The 23676-nt window shown below is 37.3% G+C and overlaps 1 protein-coding gene across 2 annotated transcripts in view; it reads right to left on the bottom strand.

Annotated features, from left to right (window-relative positions):
• LOC138322608 (methylcytosine dioxygenase TET2-like) overlaps positions 1 to 23329 on the bottom strand; it is a 49181-nt gene extending 25852 nt beyond the window's left edge. The window contains exons 1-2 of one of the 2 annotated variants that reach the window (XM_069266580.1): positions 23208 to 23329; positions 15733 to 16178 (exon numbers count right to left, since the gene is read on the bottom strand). In XM_069266580.1, coding sequence (XP_069122681.1) covers positions 15733 to 16158 — 426 coding nt within the window. In that variant the 5' untranslated portion in view covers positions 16159 to 16178; positions 23208 to 23329. Of the gene's footprint in view, positions 1 to 15732; positions 16179 to 22696; positions 22850 to 23207 lie in introns of those variants that run through there. The other variant, XM_069266581.1, reaches the window with a different exon arrangement.
• Positions 23330 to 23676: the final 347 nt, after the last annotated feature.

Here is a 23676-nt window from a genome sequence, read left to right as displayed (position 1 = left end):
TTCATCTGTCTCCAACACAACTTCCTTTAGTCCTCTAACAACCAATTCTCCTTCTATACATTAGATTTCATCTGTCTCCAACACAACTTCCTTTAGTCCTCTAACAACCAATTCTCTTTCTATACATTAGATTTCATCTGTCTCCCACACAACTTCCTTTAGTCCTCTAACGACCAATTCTCTTTCTATACATTAGATTTCATCTGTCTCCCACACAACTTCCTTTAGTCCTCTAACGATCAATTCTCTTTCTATACATTAGATTTCATCTGTCTCCCACACAACTTCCTTTAGTCCTCTAACAACCAATTTATTCTTCTATACATTAGATTTCATCTGCCTCCAACACAACTTCCTTTAGTCCTCTAACAACCAATTCTCTTTCTATACATTAGATTTCATCTGTCTCCTACACAACTTCCTTTAGTCCTCTAACAACCAATTCTCTTTCTATACATTAGATTTCATCTGTCTCCCACACAACTTCCTTTAGTCCTCTAACGACCAATTCTCTTTCTATACATTAGATTTCATCTGTCTCCTACACAAACTTCCTTTAGTCCTCTAACGATCAATTCTCTTTCTATACATTAGATTTCATCTGTCTCCCACACAACTTCCTTTAGTCCTCTAACAACCAATTCTCCTTCTATACATTAGATTTCATCTGTCTCCCACACAACTTCCTTTAGTCCTCTAACAACCAATTCTCTTTCTATACATTAGATTTCATCTGTCTCCAACACAACTTCCTTTAGTCCTCTAACGACCAATTCTCTTTCTATACATTAGATTTCATCTGTCTCCCACACAACTTCCTTTAGTCCTCTAACAACCAATTCTCTTTCTATACATTAGATTTCATCTGTCTCCCACACAACTTCCTTTAGTCCTCTAACAACCAATTCTCTTTCTATACATTAGATTTCATCTGTCTCCCACACAACTTTTCTTTAGTCTTCTAACAACCAATTTTCTTTCTTTACATTAGATTTCATCTGTCTCCCACACAACTTCCTTTAGTCCTCTAACGACCAATTCTCTTTCTATACATTAGATTTCATCTGTCTCCTACACATCTTTCTTTAGTCCTCTAACGACCAATTCGCTTTCTTTACATTAGATTTCATCTGTCTCCCACACAACTTCCTTTAGTCCTATAACGATCAATTCTCTTTCTATACATTAGATTTCATCTGTCTCCTACACAACTTCCTTTAGTCCTCTAACGACCAATTCTCTTTCTATACATTAGATTTCATCTGTCTCCCACACAACTTCCTTTAGTCCTCTAACGACCAATTCTCTTTCTATACATTAGATTTTATCTGTCTCCTACACAACTTCCTTTAGTCCTCTAACGACCAATTCTCTTTCTATACATTAGATTTCATCTGTCTCCCACACAACTTCCTTTAGTCCTCTAACGACCAATTCTCTTTCTATACATTAGATTTCATCTGTCTCCTACACAACTTCCTTTAGTCCTATAACGACCAATTCTCTTTCTATACATTAGATTTCATCTGTCTCCTACACAACTTCCTTTAGTCCTCTAACGACCAATTCTCTTTCTTTACATTAGATTTCATCTGTCTCCCACACAACTTCCTTTAGTCCTCTAACGACCAATTCTCTTTCTATACATTAGATTTCATCTGTCTCCACACAACTTCCTTTAGTCCTCTAACGACCAATTCTCTTTCTATACATTAGATTTCATCTGTCTCCCACACAACTTCCTTTAGTCCTCTAACAACCAATTCTCATTCTATACATTAGATTTCATCTGTCTCCCACACAACTTCCTTTAGTCCTCTAACGACCAATTCTCTTTCTATACATTAGATTTCATCTGTCTCCCACACAACTTCCTTTAGTCCTCTAACGACCAATTCTCTTTCTATACATTAGATTTCATCTGTCTCCCACACAACTTCCTTTAGTCCTCTAACGACCAATTCTCTTTCTATACATTAGATTTCATCTGTCTCCCACACAACTTCCTTTAGTCCTCTAACGACCAATTCTCTTTCTATACATTAGATTTCATCTGTCTCCCACACAACTTCCTTTAGTCTTCTAACGACCAATTCTCTTTCTATACATTAGATTTCATCTGTCTCCAACACAACTTCCTTTAGTCCTATAACGACCAATTCTCTTTCTATACATTAGATTTCATCTGTCTCCTACACAACTTCCTTTAGTCCTCTAACAACCAATTCTCATCTATATATTAGATTTTATCTGTTTCCTACACAACTTCCTTTAGTCCTCTAACAACCAATTCTCATCTATACATTAGATTTTATCTGTTTCCTACACAACTTCCTTTAGTCCTCTAACAACCAATTCTCTTTCTATACATTAGATTTCATCTGTCTCCTACACAACTTCCTTTAGTCCTCTAACGACCAATTCTCTTTCTATACATTAGATTTCATCTGTCTCCCACACAACTTCCTTTAGTCCTCTAACGACCAATTCTCTTTCTATACATTAGATTTCATCTGTCTCCCACACAACTTCCTTTAGTCCTCTAACGACCAATTCTCTTTCTATACATTAGATTTCATCTGTCTCCCACACAAACTTCCTTTAGTCCTCTAACGACCAATTCTCTTTCTATACATTAGATTTCATCTGTCTCCCACACAACTTCCTTTAGTCCTCTAACGACCAATTCTCTTTCTATACATTAGATTTCATCTGTCTCCCACACAACTTCCTTTAGTCCTCTAACGACCAATTCTCTTTCTATACATTAGATTTCATCTGTCTCCCACACAACTTCCTTTAGTCCTCTAACGACCAATTCTCTTTCTATACATTAGATTTCATCTGTCTCCCACACAACTTCCTTTAGTCCTCTAACGACCAATTCTCTTTCTATACATTAGATTTCATCTGTCTCCCACACAACTTCCTTTAGTCCTCTAACGACCAATTCTCTTTCTATACATTAGATTTCATCTGTCTCCTACACACAACTTCCTTTAGTCCTCTAACGACCAATTCTCTTTCTATACATTAGATTTCATCTGTCTCCCACACAACTTCCTTTAGTCCTCTAACAACCAATTCTCTTTCTATACATTAGATTTCATCTGTCTCCTACACAACTTCCTTTAGTCCTCTAATGACCAATTCTCTTTCTATACATTAGATTTCATCTGTCTCCCACACAACTTCCTTTAGTCCTCTAACGACCAATTCTCTTTCTTTACATTAGATTTCATCTGTCTCCCACACAACTTCCTTTAGTCTTCTAACGACCAATTCTCTTTCTATACATTAGATTTCATCTGTCTCCCACACAACTTCCTTTAGTCCTCTAACGACCAATTCTCTTTCTATACATTAGATTTCATCTGTCTCCTACACACTCTTCCTTTAGTCCTCTAACGACCAATTCTCTTTCTATACATTAGATTTCATCTGTCTCCACACAACTTCCTTTAGTCCTCTAACAACCAATTCTCTTTCTATACATTAGATTTCATCTGTCTCCTACACAACTTCCTTTAGTCCTCTAACAACCAATTCTCTTTCTATACATTAGATTTCATCTGTCTCCACACAACTTCCTTTAGTCCTCTAACGACCAATTCTCTTTCTATACATTAGATTTCATCTGTCTCCCACACAACTTCCTTTAGTCCTCTAACGACCAATTCTCTTTCTATACATTAGATTTCATCTGTCTCCCACACAACTTCCTTTAGTCCTCTAACAACCAATTCTCTTTCTATACATTAGATTTCATCTGTCTCCCACACAACTTCCTTTAGTCCTCTAACAACCAATTCTCTTTCTATACATTAGATTTCATCTGTCTCCCACACAACTTCCTTTAGTCCTCTAACGACCAATTCTCTTTCTATACATTAGATTTCATCTGTCTCCCACACAACTTCCTTTAGTCCTCTAACGACCAATTCTCTTTCTATACATTAGATTTCATCTGTCTCCACACAACTTCCTTTAGTCCTCTAACGACCAATTCTCTTTCTATACATTAGATTTCATCTGTCTCCCACACAACTTCCTTTAGTCCTCTAACGACCAATTCTCTTTCTATACATTAGATTTCATCTGTCTCCCACACAACTTCCTTTAGTCCTCTAACAACCAATTCTCTTTCTATACATTAGATTTCATCTGTCTCCCACACAACTTCCTTTAGTCCTCTAACAACCAATTCTCTTTCTATACATTAGATTTCATCTGTCTCCCACACAACTTCCTTTAGTCCTCTAACGACCAATTCTCTTTCTATACATTAGATTTCATCTGTCTCCCACACAACTTCCTTTAGTCCTCTAACGACCAATTCTCTTTCTATACATTAGATTTCATCTGTCTCCCACACAACTTCCTTTAGTCCTCTAACGACCAATTCTCTTTCTATACATTAGATTTCATCTGTCTCCCACACAACTTCCTTTAGTCCTCTAACAACCAATTCTCTTTCTATACATTAGATTTCATCTGTCTCCCACACAACTTCCTTTAGTCCTCTAACGACCAATTCTCTTTCTATACATTAGATTTCATCTGTCTCCAACACAACTTCCTTTAGTCCTATAACGATCAATTCTCTTTCTATACATTAGATTTCATCTGTCTCCTACACAACTTCCTTTAGTCCTCTAACAACCAATTCTCTTTCTATACATTAGATTTCATCTGTCTCCCACACAACTTCCTTTAGTCCTCTAACAACCAATTCTCTTTCTATACATTAGATTTCATCTGTCTCCACACAACTTCCTTTAGTCCTCTAACGACCAATTCTCTTTCTATACATTAGATTTCATCTGTCTCCCACACAACTTCCTTTAGTCCTCTAACAACCAATTCTCTTTCTATACATTAGATTTCATCTGTCTCCCACACAACTTCCTTTAGTCCTCTAACGACCAATTCTCTTTCTATACATTAGATTTCATCTGTCTCCCACACAACTTCCTTTAGTCCTCTAACAACCAATTCTCTTTCTATACATTAGATTTCATCTGTCTCCTACACAACTTCCTTTAGTCCTCTAACAACCAATTCTCTTTCTATACATTAGATTTCATCTGTCTCCCACACAACTTCCTTTAGTCCTCTAACAACCAATTCTCTTTCTATACATTAGATTTCATCTGTCTCCAACACAACTTCCTTTAGTCCTCTAACGACCAATTCTCTTTCTATACATTAGATTTCATCTGTCTCCCACACAACTTCCTTTAGTCCTCTAACGACCAATTCTCTTTCTATACATTAGATTTCATCTGTCTCCCACACAACTTCCTTTAGTCCTCTAACGACCAATTCTCTTTCTATACATTAGATTTCATCTGTCTCCCACACAACTTCCTTTAGTCCTATAACGATCAATTCTCTTTCTATACATTAGATTTCATCTGTCTCCTACACAACTTCCTTTAGTCCTCTAACGACCAATTCTCTTTCTATACATTAGATTTATCTGTCTCCACACAACTTCCTTTAGTCCTCTAACGACCAATTCTCTTTCTATACATTAGATTTCATCTGTCTCCCACACAACTTCCTTTAGTCCTCTAACAACCAATTCTCTTTCTATACATTAGATTTCATCTGTCTCCAACACAACTTCCTTTAGTCCTCTAACGACCAATTCTCTTTCTATACATTAGATTTCATCTGTCTCCCACACAACTTCCTTTAGTCCTCTAACGACCAATTCTCTTTCTATACATTAGATTTCATCTGTCTCCTACACAACTTCCTTTAGTCCTCTAACGACCAATTCTCTTTCTATACATTAGATTTCATCTGTCTCCAACACAACTTCCTTTAGTCCTCTAACGACCAATTCTCTTTCTATACATTAGATTTCATCTGTCTCCCACACAACTTCCTTTAGTCCTCTAACGACCAATTCTCTTTCTATACATTAGATTTCATCTGTCTCCAACACAACTTCCTTTAGTCCTCTAACGACCAATTCTCTTTCTATACATTAGATTTCATCTGTCTCCCACACAACTTCCTTTAGTCCTCTAACGACCAATTCTCTTTCTATACATTAGATTTCATCTGTCTCCCACACAACTTCCTTTAGTCCTCTAACAACCAATTCTCTTTCTATACATTAGATTTCATCTGTCTCCCACACAACTTCCTTTAGTCCTCTAACAACCAATTCTCATTCTATACATTAGATTTCATCTGTCTCCCACACAACTTCCTTTAGTCCTCTAACGACCAATTCTCCTTCTATACATTAGATTTCATCTGTCTCCCACACAACTTCCTTTAGTCCTCTAACGATCAATTCTCTTTCTATACATTAGATTTCATCTGTCTCCCACACAACTTCCTTTAGTCCTCTAACAACCAATTCTCTTTCTATACATTAGATTTCATCTGTCTCCCACACAACTTCCTTTAGTCCTCTAACAACCAATTCTCATTCTATACATTAGATTTTATCTGTCTCCTACACAACTTCCTTTAGTCCTCTAACGACCAATTCTCTTTCTATACATTAGATTTCATCTGTCTCCCACACAACTTCCTTTAGTCCTCTAACAACCAATTCTCATCTATACATTAGATTTCATCTGTCTCCCACACAACTTCCTTTAGTCCTCTAACAACCAATTCTCTTTCTATACATTAGATTTCATCTGTCTCCTACACAACTTCCTTTAGTCCTCTAACGACCAATTCTCTTTCTATACATTAGATTTCATCTGTCTCCACACAACTTCCTTTAGTCCTCTAACGACCATTCTCTTTCTATACATTAGATTTCATCTGTCTCCCACACAACTTCCTTTAGTCCTCTAACACCAATTCTCTTTCTATACATTAGATTTCATCTGTCTCCCACACAACTTCCTTTAGTCCTCTAACAACCAATTCTCTTTCTATACATTAGATTTCATCTGTCTCCACACAACTTCCTTTAGTCCTCTAACGACCAATTCTCTTTCTATACATTAGATTTCATCTGTCTCCCACACAACTTCCTTTAGTCCTCTAACGACCAATTCTCTTTCTATACATTAGATTTCATCTGTCTCCCACACAACTTCCTTTAGTCTCTAACGACCAATTCTCTTTCTATACATTAGATTTCATCTGTCTCCACACAACTTCCTTTAGTCCTATAACGATCAATTCTCTTTCTATACATTAGATTTCATCTGTCTCCTACACAACTTCCTTTAGTCCTCTAACGACCAATTCTCTTTCTATACATTAGATTTCATCTGTCTCCCACACAACTTCCTTTAGTCCTCTAACGACCAATTCTCTTTCTATACATTAGATTTCATCTGTCTCCCACACAACTTCCTTTAGTCCTCTAACGACCAATTCTCTTTCTATACATTAGATTTCATCTGTCTCCCACACAACTTCCTTTAGTCCTCTAACGACCAATTCTCTTTCTATACATTAGATTTCATCTGTCTCCAACACAACTTCCTTTAGTCCTCTAACGACCAATTCTCTTTCTATACATTAGATTTCATCTGTCTCCCACACAACTTCCTTTAGTCCTCTAACAACCAATTCTCCTTCTATACATTAGATTTCATCTGTCTCCAACACAACTTCCTTTAGTCCTCTAACGACCAATTCTCTTTCTATACATTAGATTTCATCTGTCTCCACACAACTTCCTTTAGTCCTCTAACGACCAATTCTCTTTCTATACATTAGATTTCATCTGTCTCCCACACAACTTCCTTTAGTCCTCTAACAACCAATTCTCTTTCTATACATTAGATTTCATCTGTCTCCCACACAACTTCCTTTAGTCCTCTAACACCAATTCTCTTTCTATACATTAGATTTCATCTGTCTCCCACACAACTTCCTTTAGTCCTCTAACGACCAATTCTCTTTCTATACATTAGATTTCATCTGTCTCCTACACAACTTCCTTTAGTCCTCTAACAACCAATTCTCATCTATACATTAGATTTTATCTGTTTCCTACACAACTTCCTTTAGTCCTCTAACGACCAATTCTCTTTCTATACATTAGATTTCATCTGTCTCCCACACAACTTCCTTTAGTCCTCTAACGACCAATTCTCTTTCTATACATTAGATTTCATCTGTCTCCCACACAACTTCCTTTAGTCCTCTAACGACCAATTCTCTTTCTATACATTAGATTTCATCTGTCTCCCACACAACTTCCTTTAGTCCTCTAACGACCAATTCTCTTTCTATACATTAGATTTCATCTGTCTCCCACACAACTTCCTTTAGTCCTCTAACGACCAATTCTCCTTCTATACATTAGATTTCATCTGTCTCCCACACAACTTCCTTTAGTCCTCTAACAACCAATTCTCTTTCTATACATTAGATTTCATCTGTCTCCCACACAACTTCCTTTAGTCCTCTAACGACCAATTCTCTTTCTATACATTAGATTTCATCTGTCTCCCACACAACTTCCTTTAGTCCTCTAACGACCAATTCTCTTTCTATACATTAGATTTCATCTGTCTCCAACACAACTTCCTTAAGATTTCATCTGTAACGACCAATTCTCTCTTTCTATACATTAGATTTCATCTGTCTCCAACACAACTTCCTTTAGTCCTCTAAACGACCAATTCTCTTTCTATACATTAGATTTCATCTGTCTCCAACACAACTTCCTTTAGTCCTCTAACGAACAATTCTCTTTCTATACATTAGATTTCATCTGTCTCCCACACAACTTCCTTTAGTCCTCTAACAACCAATTCTCCTTCTATACATTAGATTTCATCTGTCTCCCACACAACTTCCTTTAGTCCTCTAACAACCAATTCTCTTTCTATACATTAGATTTCATCTGTCTCCCACACAACTTCCTTTAGTCCTCTAACCCAATTCTCTTCTTACATTAGATTTCATCTGTCTCCCAACAACTTCCTTAGTCCTCTAACAACCAATTCTCTTTCTATACATTAGATTTCATCTGTCTCCAACACAACTTCCTTTAGTCCTCTAACGACCAATTCTCTTTCTATACATTAGATTTCATCTGTCTCCAACACAACTTCCTTTAGTCCTCTAACAACCAATTCTCCTTCTATACATTAGATTTCATCTGTCTCCCACACAACTTCCTTTAGTCCTCTAACAACCAATTCTCTTTCTATACATTAGATTTCATCTGTCTCCAACACAACTTCCTTTAGTCCTCTAACAACCAATTCTCCTTCTATACATTAGATTTCATCTGTCTCCATTAGATTCATCTGTCTACAACAACTTCCTTTAGTCCTCTAACGACCAATTCTCCTTTCTATACATTAGATTTCATCTGTCTCCCACACAACTTCCTTTAGTCCTCTAACAACCATTCTCCTTCTATACATTAGATTTCATCTGTCTCCACACAACACACTTCTACATTAGATTTCATCTGTCTCCCACACAACTTCCTTTAGTCCTCTAACATCAATTCTCTTCTATACATTAGATTTCATCTGTCTCCCACACAACTTCCTTTAGTCCTCTAACGACCAATTCTCTTTCTATACATTAGATTTCATCTGTCTCCAACACAACTTCCTTTAGTCCTCTAACAACCAATTCTCCTTCTATACATTAGATTTCATCTGTCTCCCACACAACTTCCTTTAGTCCTCTAACAACCAATTCTCCTTCTATACATTAGATTTCATCTGTCTCCCACACAACTTCCTTTAGTCCTCTAACGATCAATTCTCCTTCTATTACATTAGATTTCATCTGTCTCCCACACAACTTCCTTTAGTCCTCTAAACGATCAATTCTCTTTCTATACATTAGATTTCATCTGTCTCCCACACAACTTCCTTTAGTCCTCTAACGACCAATTCTCTTTCTATACATTAGATTTCATCTGTCTCCCACACAACTTCCTTTAGTCCTCTAACAACCAATTCTCCTTCTATACATTAGATTTCATCTGTCTCCCACACAACTTCCTTTAGTCCTCTAACAACCAATTCTCCTTCTATACATTAGATTTCATCTGTCTCCCACACAACTTCCTTTAGTCCTCTAACAACCAATTCTCCTTCTATACATTAGATTTCATCTGTCTCCCACACAACTTCCTTTAGTCCTCTAACGACCAATTCTCTTTCTATACATTAGATTTCATCTGTCTCCCACACAACTTCCTTTAGTCCTCTAACAACCAATTCTCCTTCTATACATTAGATTTCATCTGTCTCCCACACAACTTCCTTTAGTCCTCTAACAACCAATTCTCCTTCTATACATTAGATTTCATCTGTCTCCCACACAACTTCCTTTAGTCCTCTAACGACCAATTCTCCTTCTATACATTAGATTTCATCTGTCTCCCACACAACTTCCTTTAGTCCTCTAACAACCAATTCTCCTTCTATACATTAGATTTCATCTGTCTCCCACACAACTTCCTTTAGTCCTCTAACGACCAATTCTCTTTCTATACATTAGATTTCATCTGTCTCCCACACAACTTCCTTTAGTCCTCTAACGACCAATTCTCTTTCTATACATTAGATTTCATCTGTCTCCACACAACTTCCTTTAGTCCTCTAACGACCAATTCTCTTTCTATACATTAGATTTCATCTGTCTCCAACACAACTTCCTTTAGTCCTCAACATTCCTTTTATACATTAGATTTCATCTGTCTCCAACACAACTTCCTTTAGTCCTATAACGATCAATTCTCTTTCTATACATTAGATTTCATCTGTCTCCAACACAACTTCCTTTAGTCCTCTAACGACCAATTCTCTTTCTATACATTAGATTTTATCTGTCTCCTACACAACTTCCTTTAGTCCTCTAACGACCAATTCTCTTTCTATACATTAGATTTCATCTGTCTCCCACACAACTTCCTTTAGTCCTCTAACGACCAATTCTCTTTCTATACATTAGATTTTATCTGTCTCCTACACATCTTCCTTTCATCCCTAACCTAGTCATTGTATATTGAGGATTCTTTTATGACAACCCTCTACGTGCCCCCCCTCCCATTCCACCTCCAAAAGAAATTAGTCCTACACCTACAACAGTCCTCATCACATGATATAGTTTACTTCAAACCAAAACCAATGTTATAAATTACAAATCCAATATATATTACAGTGTAGTATTAAAGTATCTATGGCCTTTTGGCTCTATCAATTTTTTAGACTTGTCAATTGTAACTAAGGGAAGTAACCGGGGTAGTTGTTACCTTTTATCTGTATGATTATCTGAAGTTGTGATCAATAAAGAGGTCTACAAGGTCAATTTAAAAGCAGTGTAGTGATGATGGTGGTGGTGGTGGTGGAGGTGTGTATGTGTGTAGGTATGCATGTGTGTAGGTATGCATGTGTGTAGGTGTGCTTGGGGAGTGTTATACTCCAACTCCATTAGCAATAATCCCCTAGGAGAAGTGGGAAGGGGTTGTTTAACCTTGGGAGAAGTGGGAAGGGGGTTGTTTAACCTTGGGAGAAGTGGGAAGGGGGTTGTTTAACCTTGGGAGAAGTGGGAAGGGGGTTGTTTAACCTTGGGAGAAGTGGGAAGGGGGTTGTTTAACCTTGGGAGAAGTGGGAAGGGGGTTGTTTAACCTTGGGAGAAGTGGGAAGGGGGTTGTTTAACCTTGGGAGAAGTGGGAAGGGGGTTGTTTAACCTTGGGAGAAGTGGGAAGGGGGTTGTTTAACCTTGGGAGAAGTGGGAAGGGGGTTGTTTAACCTTGGGAGAAGTGGGAAGGGGGTTGTTTAACCTTGGGAGAAGTGGGAAGGGGGTTGTTTAACCTTGGGAGAAGTGGGAAGGGGATTGTTTAACCTTGGGAGAAGTGGGAAGGGGGTTGTTTAACCTTGGGAGAAGTGGGGAGGAGGTTGTTTAACCTTGGAAGAAGTGGGGAAGATATTATTTAACCTTGGGAGAAGTGGGGAGGAGGTTGTTTAACCTTGAGAGAAGTGGAGAGGAGGTTGTTTAACCTTGGGAGAAGTAGGGAGGAGATTGTTTAACCTTGAGAGAAGTGGAGAGGAGGTTGTTTAACCTTGAGAGAAGTGGAGAGGAGGTTGTTTAACCTTGGGAAAAGTGGGGAGGAGGTTGTTTAACCTTGGGAGAAGTGGGAAGGAGGTTGTTTAACCTTGGGAGAAGTGGGGAGGAGGTTGTTTAACCTTGGGAGAAGTGGGAAGGGGGTTGTTTAACCTTGGGAGAAGTGGGGAGGAGGTTGTTTAACCTTGGAAGAAGTGGGGAGGAGGTTGTTTAACCTTGGGAGAAGTGGGGAGGAGATTGTTTAACCTTGGGAGAAGTGAGGATGAGGTTATTTAACCTTGGGAGAAGTGGGGAGGAGGTTGTTTAACCTTGGGAGAAGTGAGGATGTGGTTATTTAACCATGGGAGAAGTGGGGAGGAGGTAATTTAACCTTGGGAGAAGTGGGGAGGAGGTTATTTAACCTTGGGTGAAGAGGGCAGGAGGTTGTTTAACCTTGGGAGAAGTGTGGAGGAGGTTGTTAAACCTTGGGAGAAGTGGGGAGGGGGTTGTTTAACCTTGGGAGAAGTGGGAAGGAGGTTGTTTAACCTTGGGAGAAGTTTGGATGGGATTGTTTAACCTTGGGAGAAGTGGGGAGGAGGTTGTTTAACCTTGAGAGAAGTGGGGAGGAGGTTGTTTAACCTTGGGGGAAGTGGGGAGGAGGTTGTTTCTCCTCGGGAGAAGTGGGGAGGAGGTTGTTTAACCTTAGATGAAGTGGGAAGGAGGTTGTTTAACCTTGGGAGAAGTGGGAAGGAGGTTGTTTAACCTTAGGAGAAGTTTGGATGGGATTGTTAAACCTTGGAGAAGTGGGGAGGAGGTTGTCTAACCTTGGGCGAAGTGGGAAGGAGGTTGTTTAACCTTGGGAGAAGTTTGGATGGGATTGTTAAACCTTGGGAGAAGTGGGGAGGAGGTTGTTTAACCTTGGGAGAAGTGGGGAGGGGGTTGTTTAACCTTGGGGGAAGTGGGGAAGAGGTTGTTTATCTTTAGAGAAGTGGGGAGGAGGTTATTTAACCTTGAGAGAAGTGGGGAGGAGGTTGTTTAACCTTGGGGGTAGTGGGGAGGTGGTTGTTTAACCTTGAGAGAAATGGAGAGGAGGTAATTTACCTTGTCAGAAGTGGGAAGAAAATAATTAAACCTTGGGAGAAGTGGGGAGGAGGTAATTTAACCTTGGGAGAAGTGTGGAGGAGGTTATTTAACCTTGGGTGAAGTGGGGAGGAGGTTGTTTTACCTTGGAAGAAATGTGGATAGGATAGTTTAACCTTGGGAGAAGTGGGGAGGAGGTTGTTTAACCTTGGGAGAAGTGGGGAGGAGGTTGTTTAACCTTGGGAGAAGTGGGGAGGAGGTTGTTTAACCTTGGGAGAAGTGGGAGGAGGTTGTTTAACCTTGGAAGAAGTGGGGAGGAGGTTGTTTAACTTTGGGAGAAGTGGGGAGGAGGTTGTTTAATCTTGAGAGAACTGGGGAGGAGGTTGTTTAATCTTGAGAGAACTGGGGAGGAGGTTGTTTAATCTTGAGAGAACTGGGGAGGAGGTTGTTTAATCTTGAGAGAACTGGGGAGGAGGTTGTTTAACCTTGTGTGAGATAAACAGTAAGTAGTTATAATTAGCTCAGGAGGTCCCCCTTATATAGAGCCCCCCTCATCCCACAGGTGTGAGATAGATCAACAGTAAGTAGTTACTGTTGGCTCAGTAGGTCCCCCTCATATAGAGTCCCCCTCACCACAACAGGTGTGAGATAGATCAACAGTAAGTAGTTACAATTAGCTCAAGAGGTCCCCCTCATGTAGAGCCCCCTCACCCCACAGGTGTGAGATAGATCAACAGTAAGTAGTTACAGTTAGCTCAGAAGGTCCCCTCATATAGAGCCCCCCCTAACCCCACAGGTGTGAGATAGATCAACAGTAAGTAGTTACTGTTAGCTCAGAAGGTCCCCTCATATAGAGCCCCCCCTAACCCCACAGGTGTGAGATAGATCAACAGTAAGTAGTTACAGTTAGCTCAGAAGGTCCCCTCATATAGAGCCCCCCCTAACCCCACAGGTGTGAGATAGATCAACAGTAAGTAGTTACTGTTAGCTCAGGAGACCCCTCTCATATAGAGCCCCCCTCACCACAACAGGTGTGGGATAGATCAACAGTAAGTAGTTATAGTTAGCTCAAGAGGTCCCCCTCATGTAGAGCCCCATCTCACAACAACAGGTGTGAGATAGATCAACAGTAAGAAGTTACAGTTAGCTCAGGAGGTACCCCTCATATAGAGCACCACCTCACCCCAACAGGTGTGAGATAGATCAACAGTTAGTAGTTATAGTTAGCTCAGGAGACCCCCCTTATATAGAGCCCCCTCACCACAACAGGTGCGAAATACATAAACAGTAAGTTGTTACAGTTAGCTCAGGAGACCCCCCTCATTTAGAGCCCCACCTCACCCCAACAGGGGTGAGATAGATCAACAGCAAGTAGTTACAGTTAGCTCAGGAGGTCCCCTCTCATATAGAGCCCCCTCAACACAACAGGTGCGAGATACATAAACAGTAAGTTGTTACAATTAGCTCAGGAGGTCCCCCTTATATAGAGCCCCTCTCACCACACAGGTGTGAGATAGATCAACAGTAAGTAGTTACAGTTGGCTCAGGAGATATAGAGCCCCACCTCACCCCAACAGGTGTGAGATAGATCAACAGTAAGTAGTTATAGTTAGCTCAGGAGACCCCCCTTATATAGAGCCCCCTCACCACAACAGGTGTGAGATAGATCAACAGTAAGTAGTTATAGTTAGCTCAGGAGACCCCCCTCATTTAGAGCCCCACCTCACCCCAACAGGTGTGAGATAGATCAACAGTAAGTAGTTACAGTTAGCTCAGGAGGTCCCCCTCATATATAATCAGGCCCCTAGGAAGTTGACCTCGTGACCTACCTACACTCATGACTTGTGTGTATACACTGGTCACTCTGAATACACTGACCAACACTGACCCAAGGTCACTAGTACAGTCAGTACATATTTTCCCTGTCTATTTGATATCTGATGAACACAATATGTTACTCAGCTGTGCCTCACAATGTCTCCCGCCAAATTCTTGACCACACTAGATGATCCATTGGTCAGTCTGTTTAATCACCTGATTAGTCAGTGCCTTTGACCCTCAAGGCTTTGTACACACAACTGATTTGTACACCTGGGAACTTCTCATAAATCTACCAAGTTCTCCAGCAATCAGAAGACAGGAAACTTACTCAAATAAGTTATCATTCATTTATTTAGTGATTCTTTGATGATTTATTGGTTTTGATTACATCATTCAGTACAAACTTGCTATGTGTTCCAAACTATTTTTCTTCATAATTGTAAGTGCATGATCAGCATGCAAGATAAACAAAATATTGGTCAGTTTTGAACAGGTTTTTAAGGGTTTTTTTTATCTGATTATATCAGGTTTTTTTTAGTGGTATTTAATTATTATTACTGTTAATATATATATATTTATATTATATACCTGTATGTACTTAATTTGGTACTACCATATTTTAGCCTAAATGATTATAAAGAGTTTAAGGTAAGCATCATGATGAACTAATGCAATTTCAATAATTGTTGATTAATTATCAACAGACAAAAAATGTAAATAGTGAAATTAAATTTCAGCACAAAAAGCTCTGGAGCAGAAAGTTCTAAAACATATAATTACAGCTTAGTTATATAGAATAACAGAACAAATACTTACCTCTGCTGTGGGATTGTCAGGCTGACCAAACATCCCTGCCATCCCACCCGAACCAAACTGCTTCCACCCCGGGGCCAGCGGTCCTGGCTTTGGGACAGTGGACAGTCCAAGACTGGTACTAGGTCCACTGAAGCCTGGACCATCCAGTCCAGTCGCAGGTCTAGGAGCACCATAGAATCTAACATCAATCGATGGACAGCCTTCCTTTCCTACAGGAATGCCAGCCTTGAAAGAAGACATCCCTGGGATTGAAGACACGTCCTTATTGGGTGGACCAGCATTCCCTTGGGAACTGTAGCTACTAGGGGACACATCCTTATTGGGTGGAGTCACAGCGGTGCCCAGGGGATTGTAGGTACCAGGGAAGGGGAACTGCCCTTGTGCCATGGCCCACCCTCCATCTGCCCGTACCCTTCCATCATCCATCACACATCACCTTCTGCAAACTACGAGGAAAAACAAACTCTTATAAACAAAATCTCATTATATATATACACAACAAGGAAACACTAAATCTCATTATCATAACATCAAACTTTTTTGAAATAATAGATTATAAACATATTTTTTGGATGAAGAAGAAAATTTAATTCAGATTGTGCAATTGAAGAGAAATGCTGACATTATATGAAGCTGTGAATGTCATTGTTCCTGGTGACCCGGATATCTCTTTGCAGTGGTAGCTCCTGATAAACTATAGTGTCCTAGAATCAATAAAGGTTGACCTAGCTCGTGTGGATGGTAGCTTATGTCAAACACTGGATTTATTTGTGTATACAGTTACTGCTTTCAAATTACAATAAAATTACTACTTTCTATCATTATTAAATTATTAAGCGAGCTTTGCTTTCTTCTAAATATCCTTTATTTTTAACTTATTTGAATAGGACAGCTACAGATGTATTAGAGAAACTATTATTCATATAATGTTCCTAATTTTATTGAATTAGATCACGGCCTGGTGATTCAGTGAACAGCCTATACAGTACAATGCTGTCTGTAACAACTGATCAAAAACCGATACAGCCCTACGACCAAAAAGGAAATCTATTATACGTCTCACAACTCACAACAAAATCAATACAAGTCATGGACACGTGAAGCAAGTCACGTAAACCAGCCCCACTCGAGCACATTCATGGAGGGAAATATCCATCTGCCAAGCAACTGTAGACAAAAAAAGGAGCCACAAATTTGTTGACTTGGAAATAGAACCAAAATCAAAAGACGTTTTGATTAAATTCTTTATGGGTTTTTTTAATTATTATTATTATTTTTATATTTGCTCACGTTTCTTGACATTTTTGTTGATTTTTCCGTTAATACAATCACCGATTGACCATAATATCATAACCGATCCAATGATCAGTTCCTTCAAACAGAAGTGCATCTGGTATTTAGTTTATTTCAGACTCGATTACTTAGAAATAAAAGTATGCTATCAAATTTAACGTTTCATTTCCTCAAACAATGTTTAATAAATGTTCCATATGTAAAAAAAAAACACACCAATTTTATGAATTCAATAAATTGCACTTTTAGAAAAATCAATCTCATTGAGTGCAGGTCTTACATTCCACTCCAAAACTCAGTAGAATGGAAAATGAGCTTTGCTAACTTTCATCAAAATTAAAAGTTTTAAAATCATTAAAAGGAGCACTTTAATAACAAAGTTGTTGATCATAGCATTATAAAATTTTATATACACTATATCTTCATGTATTTTATTCTTAGTAATTTTTTTCATATTTTTTATTCTGTGAACATCGTCTCAAGTAGCTCATTTTCATTAAGCTGTCCGTAAAATGATGATGCTAACAGATATCAATCAGCATGTTGTTACGGATATTACCTGCCAAATAAATCAGCTTTCTACAAGTTACATTATCTATATGTAAGACCATCACATTCAATCAGAAAAATAACATGTTCAATGTCATTCTCTGTGCACTGGAACCCACTGAACACATTAATGGGTGCAGTCTAGAAATTAATGTGACGCAGAAATAATATATTCACACTTAAGTTAATATATATGAAAAGTCATCAACATAACTAGAGATCTAAAGTACTTGATATAATTAGTTCCAACAATTTAACGTATCCTTATTTACATTTCCCAACTTGGAAGTTGTATCGATGAACACTGCGCTATTTTAAGATAAGCATTTCGCTCGCTGGGGAATCCCCTTTCAGAGGTGGATTCCAACACATTTACGATACAAGGCAGTTGAATTTCTGTGGTCGCCACATTCAAGTGTTGTTGCCACAAGTGTCATACACTAAATGGATCTAGAGCTCTGCGCAAATTTTTCTGCTGATTTTACAACATTTACTTTTTAGTTTTTCCATTGAACTGCTTTACATTGAAAACCTTGACGTTTCTGCTTCGCACCGAATAAAACTGGAATCATAAATAATCACAATATATAAGTGTCAAGGTGACTGTGTCTAGTGAACCGTTATTGTAAGTCATGATCATTTGATGCCTACCTAATTATGATAACTTACTTCTGTTCAACTGCACCAATAAACAGATTCCCACGCATGAAAAATATCACTAAATGTAACGAAGACAACACCATAATTAAAATTAACTTAAAAAGATAGGTGAACAATTGTTGGGAACTCCTATAGCTATCATTGCTCTGATAAGAATCATCTTACAAGTTCAAACTTGTCACAATAAGTTTATTACAGCAGTTCACACACTTCCTGTCAACAATAACAGACAATAAAAGGTCAAGGTTTTACAATTTGTTTTGTGTGTATTGATATGAACGAGATTTTTCAAATATCACCAGGGACAGAGCCAAACTATTGCCAAGAAAATTTACAAATAAAGCCTGCACATAGTTTGATCACTCTGAAAATTATCCAAGCAAGCGTGTGATGGATGGCTTCTATATAGTCTGAAGAGCTCCCTTGAATGGAGCCAAAGCGCTCATGTAACTAGTCAGTCATTACTGTTTTTATTATCCCCCGCCCAACGAAGTTGGCGGGGGATATACAAATGGGTTCCGTCCGTCCGTCCGTCCGTCCGTCCGTCCATCTGTCTGTCCGTCCGTCCGTCTGTCCGTCCGTCCGTACGAATGGTTTCCGGAGCATAACTCTAAAACCAGTAGAGATATTTCCACGAAACTTCATACACACATTGGTCTTATGGTCTAGTAGTGCCTTTTGCTATTTTAAGGTTTTCACGTTTTGTACTTTTTTCTGTAACCATAGAAACATTGCTGAAAATAGCATATTTTTGTACCAGGTTCGTTTCCGGAGCATAACTCTAAAACCAGAAGAGATATTTCCACGAAACTTCATAGACACATTTGTCTTATGGTCTAGTAGTGCCTTTTGCTATTTTAAAGTTTTCACTTTTTGTACTTTTTTCTGTAACCATGGAAACATTGCTGAAAATGGCAGATTTTTGTGTAAGAATCGTTTCCGGAGCACAACTCTAAAACCAGCAGAGATATTTCCATGAAACTTCATAGACACATTGTTCTTATGGTCTAGTAGTGCCTTTTGCTATTTTTAGGTTTTCACTTTTTGTGCTTTTTTCTGTAACCATAGAAACATTGCTGAAAATATCATATTTTTGTAGCAGGTTCATTTCCGGAGCATAACTCTAAAACCAGCAGAGATATTTCCACGAAACTTCATAGACACTTTCTTTTTATGGTCTAGTAGTACCTTTTGCTATTTTCATTTTTTGCACTTTTTCCGTTACCATGGAAACATTGCTGAAAATATCATGGTAAATGGTAAATGTTACTTTGCAAAACTCCACCCATCTTTGTGTATATAGTCTAATATAAATTAATGTCAAGGCTGTATACCTGATTCAACAATTGCAGCCCCACTCTACTTGAATTATACTCCATCTTTCTTTAGCTCAACTTCCTTTTTCCTGTTTTCTTTCCATACACATAAGTCTCTACAATCAAACTTACTTCAGCTTTGATATCTCCATTGGCGGGGGATCTGAATGACTATGTCCTTGTTTCTTATATTTTTCGTCCGTAAGGATTTTACTTCAAATTTATTATATATTAAATATATTTTCGTATCTATATATATATAGATGCAAATATTTCTTAATTTGTAAATCTTTTCTTCCTACTGATTTGCTAGTTTAGATTATGTATTTATAAGTGTGCAAGATGAAAAATAAAATATTATGTTGTATGTCACACTTTCCACTTGAATGAGATTTCCTTTAGTAAAGAAATATTTGTGTGAACAATATATGGAAACTTCTAAATGTATTCTGAAAATAAGCTTTAGATGACTACCAATTACCTAACAAACAATTTCAGAATTATAAACAAGTTGGTCAATTGCATCATTTATCATAAAAGGTTTCTCTAAACAACATCAGTTTTGTCAAAGATAAACTTTTATGCTATTTTTAGCACGTACATGTCGCACATGTAATCTGGAGGTTAACATAACCTAAAGTTCCTATATTTAAGAAGCCAACTACACGTCACATTAGGTGTGCATTCTAGTTACATCACATTCATCAACACAATTTTATTTGTTCGGTGGCATTCTTAACACGTTTGAATACAATGAAAATACTGACAAAACTGATTGAATCTAACGGATACTTCTCTACGTGTCCTAACTTTGGTAGTAGTATCAACAGGCACGGTGCGCTATTTTAGGATAAGCATTCGCTAGCAGGGGAATCCCCATTTATAGGTGAATTCTAATGCATTTACAATAAGAAAGAGTTCACCACAAGTTTTCACAATGAATGGAGTGAAGCAAGACTTTCTGCTCTTCTCGCATCATTTAGCTGCTTAATTATCCGACTAAGCTATATTAGTGTTGACCTTGACATTGAACAACTTTTCTGACAGTCGTTGTCAATATGTATGATAAATATAAACAAACAATCAAAAGTAGCATTTAAAACCAGTCAAACATCCTCAATAAATATTTGCGTCATGTAAACACATCACACATGGTTGTTTTTAGAGCAACATCTTAAACGTGTAACCATCTTAAAGATGCTCCACCGCTGACAAACAGTATTTTTTCAAATCAAAAGCAGGAGTAGACGATTAAGTATTTTTCTTCAGTTGCAAAAGTTACTTACATTACAATATAACAGTTTGACCTTCTAATTTTACTAAGATGAATCAAATGTTGATTACAAATAACAAACAAATAAATAGGTTTATAAATACATTGGAGAATCTGAGCCACAACTATAAAAAGTTGGTTGCCAGGCCAAGTTTTCATGAAAGTAAATATTTCTTATAAAACCTTTCAGATCGGTTTCGTTTTGGTTGTTTTTATTGTGAAATTAATGTGAATTTTTCTTTTCAGCAGTAACAATTGCGGTAAGATTCCAGATGACAAAAACAATCACATACGTTTTTATTGTTTTTATTAGTTTATCGTCCTATTAACAGCCAGGGTCATGTAAGGATGTGCAAAATTTGTTAGTGGAGGAAAGCCGGAGTCTGTATGGTAAGAATATTAACTTTGAAATGAAGCTCAACTCATACGATTATCGACTCATAATCAATTTATCAAGTAATTATTGAATAAAGAAAATTCTTTATAAATAGTAAAATAGAGTGTGATTTTTAATCAAACTTTCATTTAATTAATTTTAGTGTTAGAACGCTTCTCGATTTTAATCAATGATTTATCGATTATGATATTATTTTCCCAAAGACAATCAATTATGAAAATTAGTAATTATAATTATTAAAATTGAAGATAAATTGTGTTGTTTTTTTACTGTTCTTAACTTTTATTATGTTTGTATTGGTGCAAAACCACATTTCAAAATGCCTTAGACACACAATAATTAGAATTAAAAAAAAAAAAAAAAAAAAACTTCTTTATATAATGGATAATTAGTAGGTTGTCCTAAACAAATCATCGATTATAATTATACAACCGATTACCAACACTAATTAATTTATTATTATATTAACTAATGTATATGTATATCAGAAATCATCCGTCAAAATTTATAAACTGCTCAAATCCCTGTCGCGTTCCCATAGAAATGTGTGGGGAAAAAAACACCAATATTGTGTAACGTTAGACAACAATAAACAATTTATCGGAATGTATCTGTTAGTGTATAGTTAGGACAAGTGTACCTACAATGTCAGATGATTAAATACTGTTGTACAGTACCGATACAATATACAATCCTTGCATGTGTCGCCACAGCGTGGCTATTTATAGACACATGGGGTTTTCCCCAAATTGTTACTTGCGATCTTACCCAAACAAATAATAATTGATATAATAGGAAACAATTTGTGAATCATGTTTTTTTTTATTTATTCTAAAGGTAGATTTTTTTCTTCATTATAAGAATTTCTTCTGTTTCGAAGAATATAAATGTGCATTTAAATCTTGCGCCTTGTGAAAACTGCAACAATGCATTATTATTGCACAATAACGGGAAGATTCTCCACAAATGACATGATACATAAAACACAATAGTTACTCATTAATTATCACTCTCTAGGTTTTTTCTTTATTTTACTTAAAAATAAAATGATTTCATTTTTCAAGAGAAAACTATTAATCTTAGTTAAATGATAACATTTTTTTCATTACATATTTTTTAGATTTCTATAATGAAAAGCAAAATCATCTTTAAATTTGTTTGTCCTTAACAATTATAAAACAGATACATATACTTATTAATATACATTATTTTACATTGTACAACATTGTTTCTCATTTGCAGAAGATAAATACATCAACACAAAATTTTACGTGTTGGAGAGAACGAAAAAAAATAATGTAATCAATCGTAAAATTATAACTTGGTCAATAGGTTCACGACTGTAAATCCCCACGGGGTTTCATTGAGAGCATGTCGATTCTCACGTACACATTTGTGTATCCCATACGATACACTGTAACTTACCGACAAAACGTGGTCGATTGTATAATGTAATATTAAGCGACAAAACGTTACCTTTAAGACTATGACGATGTTAAATAAGACCCCACGAAATCTCAAGTAGACATAGATCACATGAAAACATGGCATTGTTTGTGGTTCGACGTGGCTATTTATAGATCCCGACAACATAAAATATGCGGATCCAACATATCTGGGCGGCGTTTCGCGATAGGATTTTCACGCTTACTGGACAACCTAGGCATGCATAACGTCTAGCTAAATCAAAATTAGATTCTATTGTTCCAAAACATACACATATAACTACACTTGTTCTCCTATCTGACTGCAAACTGCCTGTATTGACGATATAAAAACAACACTGTCTGTATACACAACATACAAGTGCTCGCCATGCACGAAATCTTTAGTATGTTTCGAGGTCAACCATATTGTAAAACGTTCTGTAATTTCCAGCAGGCCCTAGCGCGGAGTTTTTGCTGTGGTCAAAACATACAATAGCGAGTAAGTGCATTTCGTGGAAAAGTTGTGAACGTAATTAGTGTATAGATAATGCTATATTTACCTTTTGTCGGGACCCGACCTGTCGTCTCCTCGTTTATGCAAATACACGGGGCAGACACTCGGTCACGTGACCTCGTCATTTCGCACTTGGATAAACTCGCTAATAGTGTACTCCAGCTTTAAGGCAACGGAAATCACATGAGTAGCATAGTGAGAGTAGCATGCGTATTTTTTTTAAACTTATCAAAATAAGGTTGATTTTGTATTCAATTAGACATGTAAAATACTTCAGAAATCAAACATGTTGTACTCACGGAGCCATTAAATCGATCGATAGTTTGATTGATTCGCGTTTGGACTTGTCACTATAAATACCGAGGTTGTCAAATACTCTACATACATGTACGTTATAAATGTGCGTGGATTTATATCGATTCTTATTCATTACACTAGTATAGATATAAACGTGATCTAGCTGTACTAAATATTTGTATTTCATCCAGACATATAATTTATAAATATCCTCAATC

Source organism: Argopecten irradians, chromosome 5, assembly GCF_041381155.1.
Source record: "Argopecten irradians isolate NY chromosome 5, Ai_NY, whole genome shotgun sequence".
In the NCBI taxonomy this organism is placed as follows: Eukaryota; Metazoa; Mollusca; class Bivalvia; order Pectinida; family Pectinidae; genus Argopecten; species Argopecten irradians.
This window is presented reverse-complemented; position numbering and strand designations above follow the sequence as displayed.